At 37.3% G+C, this 20,017-nt stretch overlaps 2 protein-coding genes across 4 annotated transcripts; one reads left to right on the forward strand and one right to left on the reverse strand.

The window, feature by feature from the left end:
- The first annotated feature begins 963 nt into the window (after positions 1-963).
- On the forward strand, positions 964-12,964 carry LOC116196048 (conserved oligomeric Golgi complex subunit 3). Of its 3 annotated transcripts, XR_004154749.1 has the most exons (26): positions 964-1,165; positions 1,634-1,717; positions 1,857-1,964; positions 2,159-2,203; positions 2,340-2,414; positions 2,532-2,627; positions 2,923-3,000; positions 3,325-3,410; positions 3,571-3,637; positions 3,783-3,845; positions 3,953-4,054; positions 4,208-4,312; positions 4,392-4,484; positions 5,631-5,719; positions 6,947-7,166; positions 7,744-7,833; positions 8,114-8,230; positions 8,320-8,352; positions 8,539-8,625; positions 8,714-8,776; positions 9,495-9,611; positions 10,110-10,202; positions 10,331-10,456; positions 11,342-11,415; positions 11,761-11,861; positions 12,391-12,964. XR_004154749.1 is itself a non-coding variant. In XM_031525566.1 (25 exons), the coding sequence occupies exons 1-25, from the start codon at positions 1,079-1,081 to the stop codon at positions 11,762-11,764; spliced, it is 2,202 nt and encodes a 733-aa protein (XP_031381426.1). In that variant the 5' UTR covers positions 964-1,078; the 3' UTR covers positions 11,765-11,862. The 3 variants fall into 3 exon arrangements, 2 of the variants coding, with proteins under 2 accessions (XP_031381426.1, XP_031381425.1); XM_031525566.1 differs by lacking the exon at positions 12,391-12,964 and having other exon boundaries at positions 11,761-11,862; XM_031525565.1 differs by lacking the exon at positions 11,342-11,415 and having other exon boundaries at positions 966-1,165.
- Positions 12,965-14,406: 1,442 nt separating this feature from the next.
- On the reverse strand, positions 14,407-17,719 carry LOC116196863 (DNA repair protein RAD51 homolog). Its single transcript, XM_031526777.1, has 9 exons — positions 17,472-17,719; positions 16,880-17,024; positions 16,679-16,789; positions 16,430-16,521; positions 16,047-16,141; positions 15,842-15,955; positions 15,235-15,364; positions 14,995-15,116; positions 14,407-14,775 (listed from the first exon to the last, which is right to left on the reverse strand). The coding sequence occupies exons 1-9, from the start codon at positions 17,562-17,564 to the stop codon at positions 14,652-14,654; spliced, it is 1,026 nt and encodes a 341-aa protein (XP_031382637.1). The 5' UTR covers positions 17,565-17,719; the 3' UTR covers positions 14,407-14,651.
- Between the last annotated feature and the right edge of the window lie 2,298 nt (positions 17,720-20,017).

Below are 20,017 nucleotides of genomic sequence, written 5' to 3' on the forward strand. Positions count from 1 at the left end.
CATTTCTCGACTCTCGTAATGCTTCCACTTTACTTATGTATGTAGTAGTAGTAATAATAATAGTCAGTGTTATCAGAACCGGACCGGATGATGAACCGGAAGGGGTACGGGGTCATGGGTTTATGGGTTCAACCGGGGGTTCGATGGGTCGGACCGCTCGTTTATTTAAAATAAAATAAATATTCATATTATTAAAAAAATTATGATAATTAAGATAAAAGTATGATGATTTTAAAGAAATATAACAATAGTATAAGAAAGTATCTATATTTAATATTTATTACTTCAAAATAAATATTTTATTTTAATAAGTACTTAAAAGTAGAGTTAAAAGAACAAAAAAGTGGTGGTGGCTTGGTTGGTAGTATGCTAATATGAAAAGCAAGAGGTCATGAGTTCAAATCCTTACACAACCAACCAATTTTTACATTAAATAGGAAACCCATAAAAACCCATAGAACCGGCCGGTTTAATGAAATTTTACTTAAAACCGGCCGGTTCAATGGGTCCGGTGGTTCAAAGCTGCCATTTCGATTTTTAGGCGAACCGGACCGGACTTGGTGCCGATTCCCGGTCCGACCGGTCGAACCGGCCGGTCCGGTCCGGTTCTGATAACAATGATAATAGTAGTAGTAGTAATAATAATAATAATAATAATAATATAGTACATAATAGATAATATATAGAAGATAGACAGATTTAGATTATAGATAGATAGGTAGATATATAGTGTATCTTTCCAGAAAGTAAAAAAGGATAGGTAGATATATAGATATATAGATGGATAGACTATTAAGGGTTTTTTTTTAAGTAAGGCTATTCAGTAAAGTCTTTTTCTTTTCTTTTCTTTTCTTTTTTTAATTTTTACGTTAGAAACAAGCCGAATCAACCGGACTTCCTTTCGAAATCTCGGGTCGGGCCAGGCCAGGCCCGAGACTACTAATCAATCCAAGATCGGATCATCCGTCTGGTTGGTTCTTCTCCTCCGTCCCCTCCTCCTCCGTCTTCCATTCATCCGCCCCGCCAAACGGAGCTTATGCAGCTAAACTGACTGAGCTTTATCTTCACAGCCTATTCCATGGCCGCGAAAGCGAGTCCGCCGCCGCCTCTCCCCAAATCCGGCGCCATTTCCAAGGGCTACAACTTCGCCTCGACCTGGGAACAGGTACTTCCTCATTTTCGCCTCTGCACAGGGAGCTCGAGTTCATCTCGTCTTGTCTTTGATTCTCGATCTGCGATTCTTCATCTCCTCCCTGGTTCTCCTCCTCCGCCGCCTGACTTCTGATGTGCTATGTCTATTCATGGATGGGCCATTCCTCGACTAATAACGCGAAATTCTCGATCTGCTCTCTGCCATACCATATTGAACTTCATGTTTGACTCTGTGCTTTAGTTCCCATGATACTCTGTTGATAGGAAGCTCCTGATCTGGTGTAGCGTTGCGGCCAATCGTGAAATTTGTTATTGCCTTTTTGTTATTGTGTCGATAGCGATGGCGATTGCGATTGCGATTGCCTGGAGAGTGTACGGTTTTTGAGACCGGATCTCAGACAATGTTCACCGTTTTTGATGAAGATTCGCTCAATTAGTTGCTTGTGTGGTTCCTAATTCTAATTTTCCCTTTCATGTGTAGCATGCACCATTGACTGAGCAACAGCAAGCGGCAATTGTGTCCCTGTCCCGTGCTGTTTCTGAGCGGCCATTTCCCGCCAACTTGGTAAGTACTTTTCAGTACGCTTGCATGCCCCGCTAGTGTCACCTTGAAACATCATATGAGGAAGGTTTTGTTTTTCGATCAAATGGTGGTCCCTTGCATTTGATGGTTCAACCTCAGTTTAACTTGAATGAGCACATAGACGCAGGAAAATGGTACTGGCTTGGAAAATGGTTTGTCCGCATCAGCAAAAGATGGCAACTTTGGAGAAGCTGAAGCTGTTGATGCAGTATTGGTCAATACAAATCAAGTGAGTCTCTGGCATGTGATTTCAGGTTCTCTGTCTGGTTATTGGGTTGGATCTAGCGGCATACTGCGTTTTCTCTAATTTGCAATTGGATTGCTTTCTAATGTGTTCTGCAATGTGGTTATATACTGATGCTAGTTTTGAATGTTGACATGACGGAACTGATCATATTTATCTGTCCATTTCCTGTTGTGCAGTTTTACAAATGGTTTACAGATCTTGAATCAGCTATGAAATCTGAGGTTAGCTCTCATACTCTGCTGCCCAGTACATATGTATATCTATGTTTAAGATGAAAAGGCAATAAGGTGGTGCCAACAAACTTTGTGTAATATTCAAGTACTTAGTAATAAAATCTTACTTCTCTGTTTTTCTCAGACGGAGGAGAAATATCAACAGTATGTCAATACGTTGACAGAGCGTATACAAACATGTGATGACATTCTTCGTCAGGTTATTCATTTTTTGGCTATCCACAAAGTCGACGCTCTTTCCACTTGCACTTTCCCAGCGTGTTAATTACCCGCAGATTTCTCATATTGCCAGTATGTCAATTGCGATTCTTTGCAGGTGGATGATACCCTAGACTTATTCAATGAACTGCAGTTGCAGCATCAAGCAGTGGCAACGAAAACTAAGACACTTCATGATGCTTGTGACCGCATGGTATAGTTGTAATGACGTTTGAATGGTTTAGAGAATTGTCAACGAGTCAAAAGTCTAAATTACCTTTAACATGTTAAAAACACTCAAGTTTTTATTCTGGGCGGTAATCATTGCCCTCTTAACTTCACTTTCATGGATTTGAGGTTCAAAATATCGTTTCTGATCATTTTGATTTGCAAACTACAGTTTATCAAGTATCGACATATGCTTAATATGGCATCATAACATTCACATTCACATGAAAATGAAACCTCAGGATTAGTTGGTCCTAAAAATCTTCTTGTTGCTGTTGCAGTTAATAGAGAAGCAAAGATTGATTGAGTTTGCTGAAGCGCTTCGAAGCAGGCTCAACTACTTTGATGAATTGGAGAATGTAAGGTTTGATTACTATCTTTCTGATATGGCTAAACATGGCACAATTACTTTATTTTTGCAGTATCTCTATGTATGTCCACTATTTACACAACTCTGTGACATGTGCTTGACGCTGTCTGAGACCCCAGCTTTTGTATTTGCAACTTGTAATGCAATACATTTGTATTATATAGAGTAACCAAATTATTCTGTATGCTAAGTAGTTCAGATGTCACATATTTTACAGTGCATGAAGTGATTTCCAGCTATTCTGCCAGTGGTGCTTCCCTTCAAATTTTGCTATATAGGAATTCCAGTAATTATTTTTGTATTTCACTTGCAGATTGCTAGCAATTTTCATTCTCCAAGCATGGCTGTTGGAAATGAAAACTTCCTGCTGCTTCTTAAAAGGCTTGATGAGTGCATATCGTGAGTCAATGATCTCTCCATTTGTCTATACAGTTGATTTCCCAGTTTATAATTGTACTGTGTATGCATAAATATTGGGTGAATTTAGAGCATAATACTGCCTGAAATTACAATTTTCCTTTTTCCCCTATGTTTATGTTTGTTGTCTGCCTTTTTCCAGGTATGTTGAAAGTAATCCACAATATGCTGAATCTGGTATCTATTTGGTTAAATTTCGCCAACTACAGGTATGGGAAGGCACTTCTTTAGGAAATTTAAGTTGATGGGTTTCTTGGGTCAAAACTTACAATTGCAGTTTCATCTGCTACTCTACTTACTTTTTTCCCATTGACAATTTTTAATCATTTGATAATTGATTACATGAATTAACAGTCTAGAGCTCTTGGCATGATCCGCTCACACGTCCTGACCGTTCTTAAAGGTGCTTCTGCTCAGGTAAGTTGCAGTATATGCTTAACTTGTAGATGGGTACCACAATCATTGATCTCCTTATTAAATTGAATCCTTTATGCACTCCTCTTTACTTTCTTTCCTTTCACCAGGTATTGGCTGCTATCCGAGCCAATGCTAGTGGGAAAGCCACTGTAACAGAGGGTGTAGAGGCATCTGTCATATATGTCCGTTTCAAGGCAGCTGCAACAGAGGTAACAGCAGCCATAGTACCAACAATTATGTAGGGCGTGAAGACTGAGATTAACACCTTTAAAGTCTTCTGAGGTTTCACAGTAATGAAAACAGGCATAGAAAATTTGCTCGTATTTTGTTCTTTTTAGCTAACAATTAAAAGTATTTTGCAGCTAAAGCCTGTGCTTGAGGAAATTGAAAGTAGATCGTCAAGGAAAGAATATGCTCAAATCCTTGCTGAATGCCACAGATTGTATTGCGAGCAGCGGCTTTCCTTGGTGCGATGATGATTTAAAATTTTTTTTTTTCACAGTTTATTTACTGGCTGTCTCACAGGAGTGTTGTCTTCTTATATAGATAAGAGGCATTGTACACCAACGCATATCTGAGTTTGCAAAAAAGGAGGCCCTCCCGTCATTAACTAGATCTGGATGTGCCTATCTCGTGCAGGTAAATCCATTGTTCCAGTGCTCTGTCAATAATAGTTGGTTATTTTCCTTGAACTTGTTGGCAATTGGAAAATGTAGTGTTTGATACTGTTGATATCTTACGACTCTTTGGACCATGTTTTATTGTACTAGTATCCCTGCATGTAGGATTGGGTGCGGTTTGGTTCTGTTGGATTTTTGCCAACGATAAAGAAAAATCATTGTTGAGATCCTCAAGAGAATGTAATACAAAACTTTTGGCAATGTCATTCATTAAGATTATGAGTTATCTACTTCTTTGGAATTTTTTCTTTTATTTATTTTATTTTTATAAAAATTATTTAAAAATTGGTTCAGTTTGGTTAACCATGATTGCCGAACCAAACATAATAAGTAACTAACCGAACCTCTTTTGGGCAAAAGAATCGCACTATTAGAGAACTAGTTTGGACGATTCTATTTATTTTGTTGTGGTTTGGGTTTTTGCTCACACTATCTGCATGAGTTGGACTGTGTTATTGAAGAATCTCATTTCTTTAATGTGATATATAATTTTGAAGACAATTTTTTATTTTTAATTATAGCGAGGGGTATTTTGGTCTTTACAAAGGGAGCCATGCCATTCAACTGCCGTGCCAACCCTATTGGGTTCACAATATTGTTTTAATTTTTTTGAATATGTAACTTTGACTTCACGCTGCTAGTACAATTGAATTGTTCAATAATATGTATTGAGAGCAATCTCTTATAGGAGCAAGATAGCTTCCTCAATTTGGTACTTTTGTATTCTTTGGAAATTCAGGAATGGTCCTCCTGCTGTCATGATCAGGTTTACATACTAGTTATAATGTACTTCTCATCCACGCTGTCCTTTAAGATACTTTTTGCACAGGCATAATGACCATGCTGTGTCTCGTTCCACCTGGCAATTTGAATGAACCATCATGTGCTTGATTGTTATAAGATTTTTATATTTTTTATTTAATGTGGATTCTGATAACTATATGGTGCAACTAAGAAATTATTTTTCCCATTTCCTTGTATATGAAAATGAAGACTATGTCGTACCAGCATCTTCCTGCTTGCAATGGATTGTGGACATTTCTTAATGAGAAATAAAACTAAATACCTGACTAAACAGATTTTACCAACTCATTGCCAAATGCAGGTCTGCCAACTGGAGCATCAGCTCTTTGATCACTTTTTCCCGTCTTCTGTGGAGGATGTTTCTAGTTTGGCACCATTGATAGATCCACTGTGAGTCTTTCATACTTTCCGATCTCCTTTATCTTTTCATATTTCCATTCTATATCTAAATTATAATTAAACGAGGCATTCTCTTTTCAGCTAAATTCTCTGCCATTACAAGAAAATATCCCTTTTTTATGAATTTTTTTTAATAATTAAATTAGTATAAGGCTATTTGAAGGAGTGGATGTTAAGTAGCAATACATGCTTCGTGCACTCTCATGCCAGGAAAGGTTATGAGGCTGTAATTTCTGATGAATAGAACACTTGTATCTCCCTTTTAATGAGGGCTCCACCCCCACCCCCCCCCCCCCCCCCCCCCCCCCCCCCCCCCCTATGAGACTATTTGAGGGAATAGAAGATCTTAAACAAGAACCACCTGCTTTCTGCAATCACTCTTGTGCCATGAAAGCTTACCAGGCAGTTATTTCTAATAAATGTACCATGTGCTTCTCTTGCTGGCTCTTAGGCCTAGACCCATATGTGGTACTTCCATACAGCAATGACAACTTCATTATGATACTTTTTGGGTAGGGTGGGAATGGGATGAAATGGGAATATTGGGGAAAAAAAATCATTAATCTCAAAGTCGAAGAAATTTTCCATTCATTTGTTTCTCTAACGTGTTGGTAAAAAAAAATGCTGTTGTGCTATAAGAATCATGTCCTACAGCTTATTGTTTCCGTCTTTTTGCTGAGAAGCAAATGCTCTGGCGGATCTGAAGGCAATTTAGATAGGACTGAAATGGAACGTATAGAACTCAACAATAGAAAATCATTGAATTAATAATCATTTTACGTGGGTCCTACTGATTGAGCTTTCCAAAATTGCATCCAGTAGAGGGACGTGCCAAATAGGTTGGAAAATATATAAAGAGTATGGAGAATAATATGGAAGAAATGAGCTTGTTTATGGAAAGTTTGTGAGAACTTTATTTCTGACAGAGGTTAACAGGCATTGAAGATCAATATGTAACTTTTGTACTTTCTGTTTTATAACCAGAAGTATCACTGCCCCCCTAGTATTTTTCCTCTGCAGCTAAAACAATCTCTCTTTTTGCTGCCCAGAAACAAAATTCTTATTTGACATTTTTCTTATAAAACTGTTTTGTAGCTCATTCATTATCTAACAATCTCTGCTTTGCTTTACGTGATGCTTATACACTATGCATTTTGCAAATGATTCTTGTTATAGACTGAATCTTCGTATATTTAAAAATAATGCCGGCTTCTGCAGGTCAACTTATCTTTACGATACACTGCGCCCGAAGCTTATCCATGAAACAAATATTGATCTTCTATGTGAACTGGTTGATATTCTTAAAGTTGAAGTTTTGGGGGAGCAGGTCAGTAGACGGGGTGAAACATTGGCCGGGTTGCGTCCTACGCTAGAGAGAATTTTAGCAGATGTTCATGAGCGGTTGACGTTCCGTGCTCGAACACATATCCGTGACGAGGTATTGCAATTTATGGCTAAGGACTTCTAATGTTTCTAATAATGGGCATTCCCAAAGTTTTAACCTATATTTTGTATTTTGTGGCTAGGGTTAGAGAAACAGTTCCTTTCGTCATCTAAAATTGGTTTGCCTTCAATGGGCTTGTGATCCTTTTCTGAGTTTCTCCTTTTCAATTGGTTTAGGTCAGCGATCTTATGGATACGGCTTATATTAGATACAGAGATCAGAAAATGATGCATATTGAATTTGCTCGACATGTTTTTTTTTTTTTTTTCAACTCCAAGGAGTTTGGCCTAGTGGTAAGGAGGAGCTTAAGTATCCACCCAATCCCGGGTTCGAAACCTCTTGGAGTCACCGGAGCGCCTTTGGCGTGATTACCCGTTCCATACGCCGCTGGGGGTTCACGGAGCCTCGGGGATTAGTCGGGCGAAGCCCGGACACCCCGGGTTAGCCAAAAAAAGAAAGATGAATGTTTTTCTTTCCGTCATTGACAATTTGGTTCAGTTGATTTTTTATCCAATGTATATATATAGATGCTCATCCATCTTCTGAAGAGTTTTACTTTTCTCATTTCTAGATAGCAAACTACATTCCTCTCAACGAGGACTTGGATTATCCTGCAAAGCTAGAGCAATCTGCTGCTGCAATTGAATCTACGGCTACTTCTGTATGGATCCATCTCTCAATTATAACATTGGACTGCTTATTTTTAATTGATGTGTTTTGTCATAGCTAATATTTATGTGATTAATATGAATGTTTAGATAACTCAAAAGTGAACGGAAAGCGAGGTCTTCTTTAATACAGAATGTCACTAACCTTAATTTTCCATTTCTGAAATTTCTACGATCCTAGTTCCGATCTATGTCATATGCATTTGAATATTATATTCTTTATGTAAGATTGCTGGCTGTAAATGCATTTGGTTTTTGCTGTTCAATCTTTAGGCTGAGGAAAACACAGATGTATACAAAGCTTGGTACCCTCCGCTGGAGAAAACTATATCATGCCTTTCAAAGTTATACCAATGCTTAGAACCTGCCGTTTTCACTGGTTTAGCACAGGTACTGGACCTTCAATCCTTTTTTCAAGAAATTTCCCTTTGTAGATATAATCTTGGACATTTTCTTGAGTACCATATTGTTCTATACAGGAAGCAGTAGAATTTTGCTCAGGATCTATCCAGGTAAGCTAAATTACACTTTCATATGGGAGCATGACTTTCGAAGTAGTAAAAAAGCTGTTGATACTATAAGAATCTTCTGTTTGCATTTCTGATTATGATTTTGTCTATCAGAGTCTTAATTGAAAGTGTATCCGGTATGCATCATAAGTTGTTTTTTCTGAGGTAGTTGTTTCCTCTGTGCTATAGAAAGCAAGCAAACAGATTGCAAAAAGATCATCACCTATGGATGGGCAGCTCTTCCTTATAAAGCATTTGTTGATTTTGAGAGAGCAGGTTCTATTCCTTTTCACTTTTTAATTACATGGTATTTCATTATTGAGTGACTTCATTGAGAAATAAACTTTGAAAATTCTTTTTTCAGATTGCGCCATTTGATATAGAATTTTCAGTGACTCATAAGGAGCTTGATTTTTCACATTTGTTGGTGAGTAACATCCAGAGTGATGCTCTTTTCCAGTTTGTTTTGTCACATTCTTATGGCTGCTATGTCTCACAAATTAAAGCTACTAATAATTCCATTTGCTTATTATGATATGAAATGATACCAATAGTTGGTTCTTTATTTATTTAGTTGTTTATATTTTGTTTTATGGATTGGAGGAAAGACAACTCATCTGAGCTTCAACATCTTGCAGCGGAAAGGGGGAGAAGAGGGGGTTGGGCAGGGGGGTGTGGAGGGATAGAGATTATATTTATTTGCCTGATAAATTCCACAAATTTTTGTGCCATTTCCTTATAATTTTTCGGTCGAAGACACTTCCTCCTGAAAGAAATCATTATATCTGTCAGTACTGAAGCTTATTTCTTTATCATTTGCTGCATTACTGATGAAATGAAAATGAAACCTCAATATGAACAACAGATGCATGGATTGGATGCTTCGGCGCAGCTTTACGTTAGTCGAGAAAAATTGCTTATTGTTTGTCATTAGCTGCATAGCTTCTTTATCTGGGATTGTAGTTGATGTGACTTGGTTATGAAGAGAAGCTCATCATGGCGCTTTCCAGTTTCCCTGACTCAATTTGCCTCTTTCATGTTGGTTACAGAAGAGTGTGATGCTTGAATGTTTTGAAGAAAATTCTACTTTCTATTGTCCCATGATTATAGGTTTCCTCAATCCTCATTAAGCTTTTTATATATAGGAACATCTAAGACGAATTCTTAGAGGTCAAGCCTCACTTTTTGACTGGTCACGCTCCACATCATTGGCAAGGACCTTATCTCCCAGAGTTTTGGAAAGTCAAATAGATGCCAAGAAGGTTTGTTCTCCCTTCAAATTTACACTGGGTTAGTAAGTGTCTCCAGAATGGAGTGTAGATAGGGCCATGAGGGGCTTGTTCACATGCTAAATTCTGTATATTTAAAAATGAACCTTTGAGCTCTAGAGGTAAAACTGTTCATTACTTGCATTCTTCGTACTTGGTTATTTTTTTCTTTATTTTTAATGTTGGCAATGCCTAGGAGTTACTGCGTTTGTGACGCTAAGAACATCGAATTTGAACTTTAGATTCTGTACTTTTCAGTCATAGTGCTTCATCTTAAGCAGATCTGTAGTAGTGGGGGCTCTATAATTCAAAGGAGTCTGCTGTGTTGATTAAGAGCCTAACCCTCTTAAGCACATACATTTGAGAAAATCGTTTAATGACATAAACAGTTTTGTATCAGATAGCTAATGTAGTTCTGGTTAATATTAAATCTTAATCAACTCCGCTGCTGCTTTGTTCTGTAAATGATTAATAATAAGGATTTATTTGCAGGAACTAGAAAAAAGTCTAAAGGCCACTTGTGAGGAGTTCATTATGGCTGTCACTAAACTAGTTGTTGATCCCATGCTTTTATTTGTCACCAAGGTTATCATCCTTCACTTTTTCATTAAGGAATTAAATTTTCTTTAATTGCTTAATGAACTCCAAATTCCCTTGCCTTGTAGTAGTACCCGATAACAAATGGTATTGACTTGTTAAATTTGGTTTCATAGGTGACTGCTGTGAAGGTTTCTGTGTCTTCAGGTGGTCAGAGTCAACAGCTGCAGTCTGTCATGGCAAGACCACTCAAGGAACAAGCTTTTGCTACTCCGGACAAGGTGGCAGAACTTGTTGAAAAGGTATGTGTGCAAATCAGTTAATTGATTTTCTATTTGTTTGGCATTTCGGCAAATTACTTGATTCTATGAATTAAAATCTGTAAAGTAGTAGGGTGTGTCATTATAAACATTGTGAAAGTTTTCAATTAGCAATTGGTTTGATGTTTAAGTCATTGTTGAAGTCCCGGGCAAATTCATAGTCGAGGAGGCATGTGAAGTGCAATGAACCATTTGATGTTAATTACGATTGCCACATTCACAAAATACAATTTTCTAGAAAATTGCTTAAAATTTGGCTGAGAGACCAAATAGCCCTAGTTATTGATTAACCATAAAACACAAGGACCAAAACATTTAAAATACAGACACTCCCGTGATCTTAAGCATTTGCTGAAACACACAAACCATCAGAATCTCGCTTTAGTTCTAGACACACCATGGTGAGTTCCCGTCTGTTGACCATAAAATACGAAGACCAAAACATTTAAATTACAGAAACACCCGTGGCCTCAAGCATTTGCTGAAAGACACAAACCATCAGAATCTCGCTCTAGTTCTAGACGCATCATGGTGAGTTCCCAGTCTGTTTTGTGGATGGCTATTGCTCATTTTTCTTTCTTTTTTTTTGCTTTTTTTACCTCTTTTTTTTTTCCCCCTGAAAGGACCATGGAATCAAATTAATGATGGGGTTATATTAGTAGTCCATGGATGTGAGATGGGTAAGTTCTCCCTGAAGAAAGGTTAGATGGTAAATTGTCCTCACTCCAGGAGATCTGGGGGCAGTTGTGTAATTTTTCCGTGTACCTTAGTATGCATATTTGTGGCTGTATCTTGGATTAATACTATTTTAAATTGTCAGCAAAATTTGTGGTTCTTAATATTTTTTAGCTTTTTGATCTAGTACAGTCCGGACTCAAGTCTTCATTTTTTACCGAAGGGGCTATAATTGCCAATAACCAAAAGCAAGGCAGGAGTTTCAGGTGCCGAAACTAGTTCAGTTTAACATTCTAATAAGAAATTAGTCCTTTGAATTGGTCCTGAGAATATCTCTTAAGAAGTTGCGACATTTCAGGCTTTGGGTAAAGTGAACATCTTGAAATTATGTTTAAAAATCTAAACCTGCAGATTTACTTGCCCACGATATGCCAGTAGTATTTTAGATTGATGCTGCACAATTTTGTGGTTTCTGAATATTACGTGTTCTGGGTTAACATTATTTTGCAAAGGAATACCAGCAGGGTCTATTACAACACTTGGTCTTGTTGGGCTGTGAAGTGAACTTTGTCAAGATAATAGGAAACTAAAGTCTGCATTTCCTGAAACAGGTAGCCAATGCTATTGAACAAGAGTTGCCCCCGGTGATGGCCAAGATGAAACTCTATCTTCAGAACCCATCAACACGAACGATACTCTTCAAACCGATCAAGTAAGGAATGCTGTCAGATTACTACATGACATATTGTAGTAGTCTTTGTCCGATTCCCCACTTATCAGAAGCAGACTAGATTGTCTGTATTGAATATTAACTAGCTATACCACCTGTCTGGAGCTTGGGCGTGGCATAAATGCATATAGTGTCGGTACAAAGTCGACACAACCATCTAGTTCATCCACTGGATAGGTCTGAACCAAGCAGCCTTGCACAAGGGAACCTGAACAAAACAGGTTTAATGTATTTATAGTTTAGAAAATCTATTTCACAATGACTATTAAACAGAATTACAGAAGGGAGAAAGCACAAGATCCCCAAGTTTGGTTACCATGCTAATATCCTCTTTAATGTTTAGCCTCAGTTCTCCGAAAGATCTCACTAAGATGTTTTCTCAATATAATTTATCATCCAGATTGGCATCTACATTCCCATTTAGACTCATAACTTTCTATTGAGCTTATTCTTTTGTTATTATTATCTTTTTGATTTGATATGAAAATTCCTTTTGACATGTTTAATGCAGGACAAATATTATAGAAGCCCATGTACAAGTTCAGACCTTGCTAAATGCAGAATACTCTCCCGAGGAGAGACAGAACATCATTAACATGATTTCCATATCGGATCTACAAGCAAAATTGGATAGCTTCTTGTAAGTTGCTTCGAGAAAGACGTCACTTATTCATCTTGTCCTTACAGTCCTTGTTATCTTTCCTCAATCGATGTCAGTCTTTGTTATAGGGGCACATAATTCCTCACTGTGGGGTAGTAGGATTATGTGCGGTATACTATCAAAATTTTTATAGCGTAGAGACACAAGTAACGTATATGCACATTTATTCTAGTGAAGATCTTACTAAGAAGACGTGAAATGCTTCATCCGTCAGTGTCAATGCCATCTTAATAGAAGATATGGAGTAAAGGATGATCTTCAATGATCAGTTTGATTGCTATTCCTGATTTCTTTTGTGGGCATGATTACAACAGCTGAGGGTTAGTTTCAACATAAGAATCGATGTCTCCGACATTGTTGTTTGAGCGAACGGGAATATAAATTTTATGCTTATAGATTAGTAGTATAATATCAGTTTATTAAATGTCTTAATTATGTTTGCTATGGTGTATAATTATGTTTATTGCTTAGTCCTGCAACATCTTGTAGGTGTTTAATTGTAATACACATTTATATACACCAAATTAAATGGGTTAGCCTAGGACAAAATACACTTTAGACTCGATCCATTTATACACCAAGTTACGGGGTTTCTGATCTCCGCCTTTTTATTTTTCAATATATTTGAATGCTTTGATTAAGTAACAATGCTATCTCGTTAGAAGGTGGAAAAATGACCGTCATTTTAGGTAAGACGAAAAAATTGAGTAGGATAATATAAGATCTTATCTGAAATCAAAATAAAAAGCTTATAATTTTTCGGTTAAGAAAAAGGAAATGAAAATGTCAATTTATATATTTTTCATATATTACAAGGGTAGTTTGGTTCGTGGGAATGTTAGGAAATTTTGTAGATTTTAAATTTCCGTCGTATATTCTCTCTCTTTTAATGGATTTTTATTCCTATCAACGTGGATTAATGGGCTGTCAGGTGGAAATGTCCCGTCGGTTGAGATTCACTCTCCGGTTGTCTCAGAATCCACTCGAAATTCCTTCTCCCACTAAACACTACGACACTTAAAGAATAAAATTACTATATTAGTTTAGTATTTATATTCTCATAAATTCAATGTACTTTCGAAACGAAATAAATTTCGTTTTTCGACATATTTTTCAAGGAATTTTTGTTAGCAGGTCAATATTCAAATCATTTCTAATATTTCTAGCAATCTAATAATCCTCGAACCAAATGGCCCCCATATGAGTTTCTTTTTTCTTCCAATTCTGGTTTGATTTCCTATAATTGGTACACTTTTGGTCCATAATTTTTAATGCTTTTGCCACTTTCGTCCTTTTTTTTTTTAAATCGTTCGTGTCCTCAATCTTTCACATTTTTGTCATATCAGTTTTACCATCATTTTTTCCATTTACGACCACTGATGTGAATTTTTATTGTAATTTTAACATTCCTTTAAATAAAAATTACTTATTAAAATAAAATATATAAAAAGGAAAGAAAAGGAACTAGTTCGACGTAATTTGAGTCCAATATGGAATGAATGGACCAAATTTAATGATAACACGCCAAACCAGCTTTTTTCCTTCAAGGATGAGAAGAAAAATGGGATGATGGGACTAACTTGTCGAAAACTTTCAGACAGCGAAATCATTTCATCTAGTGAATGTCTTTCAAGAATTAGTTCCTCAAGAGGTGTGCCTTTCAAGAACGAAATCGTTCATTTAAATCCTCGTTCAGCTCGGTTCAGAAACTCCATTTGTATATATTTCTGAAAAAACTCAGTTTTTTCATTATCTTAAAATGTGTAAGTTGTATGAGTGATCTATTTTCCTCGAAGTTGAAGATGAAAATGGAATTTTGGAAGGCTGAAATTCTTTTATAACATAAAAAACAAAGAGACTAGACCAAAGAGTACGCCAGTTCGTAGACGGCCAAGTGAAAGTTAGATTCATCCAATGCTTTCATTGATCATTCAGAGAGATCATTAGAGGAAATGGAAAGTAAAGAAATCGGCTCGATTGGACTATACAGCCCAGACAAAAAACAAAATTCATCGAGCATTTCATTTACAAAGTGAAGAGATTTCACCCCTCAATGAGTTCGTTCACACCATAATAACGCAACGATGACAAAACCCCTGCAAGGTGAATCATCAGTCCTTGACGTCAGTGACCCCTTCTGCAGATATCTGGAACCGAGCTTCGGCTTCGGGCAGACAAGGAGAGCTGATCACTTTACAAATCCGCTCCTCTGCCCTTCCCTTCCGGAGTGCAAGCCTGCCACAGACATAATGATATGGTCACACATAATTCTAGAAGTCGAATCTCTAGCCATATTGATTCCCTGGAAAACCATTTATGCAAGTGAAGACATACTCGGTCTACTCAGATTCTGAAAGCCATGGGACTAGCAGTGGGTAAACTCGACATGTTATAAAAATTGCAGCATAACTAAAATAAAAGAATAATAAGAAAACATAAAAGATGAGAAAAAACCTCGTCGTTGACGCATGTGCCATAATATTGCCACCAATGGGCTTGATCTGAGGTCCACCAAAGAGGGCCGAACCGTCCACTTGCGCGACTACTTGATTCGTTATCACCACAGCTACTCCAAACTGCAACAGCACATGAAGCAGCTGATGGTGATTGTTGCACATGAAAATGTCGTACCTAAACATCCTCAAAGAGCTGACTGAAAGTATAAAAAAAAAAAAAAGAACTTTCATAGGTTACCTCATCAGCCAATTTCTGAAGACTTCTAAGAAACTTGGCAAGATGCATCTGCCTTGCTGAAAGTTCTCCCCTCCCGCTAAAATCAGTTCGGTAAAGAGCTGTAGCACTGTCCACTACCATGAGGGCGAACCTGCGATTCGCATCATTATTGGCTCAAACATGGAGACTTATTTATATTTTTTACCCGATTATTGCAATCAATTATGCAGTTGAATGTGACGTCCAAAGGAAACTATAAGTTCATAATCCTTTGCAGACTGAAAGCCATCACCATAGCTCTACCAGCAGTCTCATTTTAAATCAACCCATTTATCTCAGAAGGGCCAAAATCTGCAACAAAGCCCTGACAAAAGCAAAATTCATCGAGCATTTCATTTACAAAGTGAAGAGGCTTCACTTTACTGAACAAAGAAACCTAGATTCACCCAATGTCGATTCTAATTTTGACAATATTACTGCTTGAAAAGCAGTAATTTGTACTTGTTCAAAAAAATTCATCCACAGCTCATATAGTCAACTTTTTATAACCAAAGAACTCCACTTAATAACTCTTGCAATAGGAAATAACGTGATTAAGAAGAAAAATGAGAGAGTAATGAGGAATTACCTTGTCTCCACCATCATCGAGGCTGCTTCAAGCAAAAGCCGTGATTGATGATCGGTGTTATAAGCTCTTGCATAAGCAACATTCTCCAATACGTCAGGTCCATTAAGTCCATATCTAGAGAAATACAATGAAACAGGATAAAAATCACAGCAATAAAATCTTGATTTAACTTCTAAAAGCAACCTTTCTGAGCTGCTGACTGTACCTGTCCGCTATTTGCAAAAGCCTCTGTGGCCTAAATGCGCCCTCAGCATCAATATACAATGCTTTTCCCTCACCACCTCCTTGGTCCAACGGAAGCTGAAATTTTATAGAGTCTTAGAGCTGTGCTCTCAATGGATCAACATATTTCAAAATGTGTGTAACTCATGGCAAAGCCAAACTTAGTCAATAATAATTCCTTACAGGTTTAAGATGATTGTGCAATCCAAATGAACTTATGCACATAAAGTTAAAACATCGGTAGTACCAGAGATAAAAAGAAAAACAATATTTTGCTATGGTTTGATGGAAGGGATCAAGCAGTCCTAAATGTAAAGCCCAATAGCAATGGCTTATTATGCATTCGAAAAGCAAAGAATTACATACTTGGCAAGTGACACAGAGTGTATGGCAAAGTTGAGTCTTCCCAGATCGAAACTCTCCATAAATCTCTGTTATCGAGCCCGTCTCAATACCTCCTGCCCAGACAATAGTAGAACAATTGCTAAGTAGAAGCTAGGCTAGTGGGAAATTTACACAAACTCTCAAACAACTTCTATAAACAAAAAGAATTAAAAACAAAAAAACAAAAAAACAAAAACAAAAACAAAATTTGTTCGTGTAAATGTGAAGGACCTTCCAAGATCTTGTCAAGCTCTCTTGATCCAGAAGTGATCTGAATTATCTCAAGCCTCTGTGCATGTAGCTGACTGGCACTAGTAAAACCCAAAGGCACCAATTTGGAAGCTGCAGAAGACCGAACAGTGATATGTAAAAAGAGGATTTCCCGAGAAAAAGACCAAAGGATGTGTGCGAAGGAACATAATGATAACATGCCTGCTTCTATGATTTTATCGACCTTAGCTTCACTTATCCCTTTGATTTGAAGGAGCTCCTTCCTCGGTGAGTAAACAACCGATTCTACAGTGCATATACCCGCATCTTTCAGCTTTTTAATGTCAATGGATGCAATCCCTGATGCCTGGAATCAATTTAATCGAAGCCATAAGATCAAAGAAGCAAACATTTTCCATAATTCTGTTAAAATGTCCAGAATTCACGACAAATTGGTTAATTCAAGTAAAATTGAGTCAAAAAGTTTCATTTCTAAGAACATAGATAAGCGAAAACGAGAGGAAAAAGCAGGCAAACAGTACAAGTCAGATGCCCCTTCACTGACTATAAGAACTGCAGGAAATCAACAGTCATAATTAGGGCTTTCATAGAGCTCAAACGGGAAATCCCATCAGGGTCTTTGCGTAAAGACGAAACCAATTCTGACCCACATAGCGACGGTTGAAATTTTGCAATGAGGCTAGTTCAATGGAAACCCTTCACTCTGAACCGGAAAAAGATCCCATTTTCAGGGTATTCCCCCATGGTCAATCGTTGCGGGGGTTGTATCGGAAGCTGGGGTCTTGCTTTATACCTGAAGCTGCTCGACGGGGAAGGGACCCTGCTGAATCTCTTCAACCTGTTGCTCGTCCGTCTGGGCAACTCTGTTGCTCCTCTGTTGCTCCATTGCTCCGACTGGTTCTTGCCTGGGAAGTTGGCTGAGAAAGAAGAGAACTAAAGGCAAAGACCGCACAGAGAGAGAGAGAGAGATGTCAGGAGACTGAAGGAAATGGCGGGTTTTCAAGAATCAAATGGGAGAGCGGGAAGGCGAAACCCAGCAAGTGGCAGGAGGGGTGTGCGTGGCGTGTCGAGGAAGATTTGGCTTTCGGGATTAGTCGTGGGCTTGGGCTTTAAGCTCGATATTGTTAGGCCCAATGGATCTAGATGGGCTGGCCTTGTAGATCGATAGGTCCATGGGCCTGAATTGCATGTGTGTATATACATATATATATATATATATATATTTTTTTTTTTTTGGCTGGGGACTGACAGTATTTTCATTCTTCTGTAACGTTCTGCTCGAATCGAACTTTCAAACCGAATTGAATAGAACTTAAAAGAATCGAACCTCTCGAGCCAGGTTTAATTATATGCGATTCTGTAGCTAAAAAGCTGTCCAACTAATAATACGATGTTCAATTCGATTAATCACTGTTCAAAGAACCGAACAACTTTAACTAAAAATATTTTTCTGAAATTAAAAGTAACAGAGTAACTATAATCATATCCAGTAAAATAATAGAAATAATTGAAAAAATTGAGAAATAAAACAACAAAATACTAAGACCCGCTAAAACCGACTATAGTTTATGGTACAACTCGTAAGACCATGTTCAGTGGGGTCTCTCAACCTCGTTAGATATGCCACATGGCCTACAGAGTGATGGACCGAGAGACCAGCCTCGCTACATGCGTCGCCGAGCGGGTGATGCATCTCTCTATAGAGGAACATCTCCCTCTACAGAGAGACCCAATCAGCAGTTGTCACATGGCTGCTGTAGGCCCCGCGCGATAGTTGCTTTTCCCCTTTAATTATAAAAAGGAAATTTGGCCGTTGGCTTTGCCAATTGACAAATTCGAAAAATATTTTTAAAAAAATTTAACTAATATTAATATTAGTAAAAAAATATTTTTAAAATTTATTTAAAATAATATTTTTGTTATGATCTTTATTAATTAAATTAAATTTTATTTATTAATTTAAATTTTTTTTATATTTCTTATTATTTAACTTTTATTAAGTTTAATTAAGTTTTAATATTTTAAAAGATATTATTTATATTATATAATATTAGATATATTCATTTAATTAATAATATAAAAAATATATGGGCCCCATGAAAGATCCGAATAGAGAGACTTGCATTGGAGTGACGGTCTCTCTCCTTTTTTTTTTTTTTGGAATCTCTCTTTGATGTGGCACTTATATGATAGACAATTGGCTCTCATTCAACCCATTGAGAGACCACCATTATACATGGTCTAAGAATTGTGTCTAACTAAGCCAAACCCATTTATTTTATCTAGATTTTTTTTTTAAGTTTAGTTACTAACTTGACCGGCCAAAATTAATTCGGTTTTTTCCACATTAAGTGTCTGCAATCGAACTTGTACCACTAGACCTTCCTTTTCGTTCGGCATAGTTTCCCAAACTGAAGAGGAAGTGGAAGAAAATTAACAAAAGGAAGCAGGAAGAGTTTCTTAAATTTCATAAAAATTTGGATGAATTACATGTAAAGGTAAAATAACAAACTTTCAATTCCCTCACTCCCTCAATTGAGAGTTTTCCCTTAGAGAGAGGGGTAAAATACCCACTATAATGGTGGGCTCGGGGGCCGGCATAAAACCCAAAGGTAGGTCACAGTGACCTCAGTGGAGTGATGGTCGCCGGCCATTGAGTCTCTCGCCGCTGGAAATTTTGAGAGGGATGGTTCTTTTCCCTTGTTGGAAAGGGGATGGTCCCTTGGGAGGATCACATCCAATGGGGATAAATTTGAAACAAAATAAAGGTTGGGGTTCTGAATGAGAAGTTGCTTTAAAAATATATTAAAAAATTATTATGTCGGTTCGAATGGAGGACTTATTTGAAATAAAGAATTCACAACCACTGATGAAGGATTCCTCGAAAAGTTAAGGATTAGTAATCCTTTTTAGAAATCGAATGGATTCGGTCTTATACATACGCGAGGAAGGTAATCAAAAAAGAAAGAAAATGAGTTCTTCTTTCTTTTATCACTTAGGAGCCGAATAAAGTATATACTTCGGCTTTCTTGTGTTAAAACCTTGGTTCGGAAACACAAAAGTAGTGTACGCGCTTTTTTGAATTTTTTTGATTTTACTGATATAACTCGCTGAATTTTTCCTGAGCAGAAGCAAACGGAGGAAGGGGACTCTTGATACTTGCTCGATTCTAAACATCTGGAAGTTCGGTTCTCTAGAGCTAAAGTGCTGTAAATCCTTGCCTCTAGGATTCAAGGATATAGTAGTCGAAGGACTTTTATATAAAGATTTACCAATTCCCTTCCACTACTAATGTAATGGAGTGTTTTAATTACTAGGTTTTGAATTAAATTGGATAGT

The sequence above is a fragment of the Punica granatum genome, chromosome 2 (assembly GCF_007655135.1).
Source record: "Punica granatum isolate Tunisia-2019 chromosome 2, ASM765513v2, whole genome shotgun sequence".
Lineage (NCBI taxonomy): Eukaryota > Viridiplantae > Streptophyta > Magnoliopsida > Myrtales > Lythraceae > Punica > Punica granatum.

Bases quoted from the DNA above. Each gene is read 5' to 3' on its own strand.
- LOC116196048 (XM_031525565.1), top strand. From the start codon at position 1,079: ATGGCCGCGAAAGCGAGTCCGCCGCCGCCTCTCCCCAAATCCGGCGCC. The intron at 3,846-3,952 runs GTAAGTTGCAGT...TCCTTTCACCAG, and splicing joins TTAAAGGTGCTTCTGCTCAG to GTATTGGCTGCTATCCGAGC. The intron at 8,353-8,538 runs GTAAGCTAAATT...TCTGTGCTATAG, and splicing joins TTTGCTCAGGATCTATCCAG to AAAGCAAGCAAACAGATTGC.
- LOC116196863 (XM_031526777.1), bottom strand. From the start codon at position 17,564: ATGGAGCAACAGAGGAGCAACAGAGTTGCCCAGACGGACGAGCAACAG. The intron at 16,790-16,879 runs GCATGTTATCAT...GGTCTTCTGCAG, and splicing joins CGATAAAATCATAGAAGCAG to CTTCCAAATTGGTGCCTTTG. The intron at 15,365-15,841 runs GTAATTCCTCAT...TGCGAATCGCAG, and splicing joins TCGATGATGGTGGAGACAAG to GTTCGCCCTCATGGTAGTGG.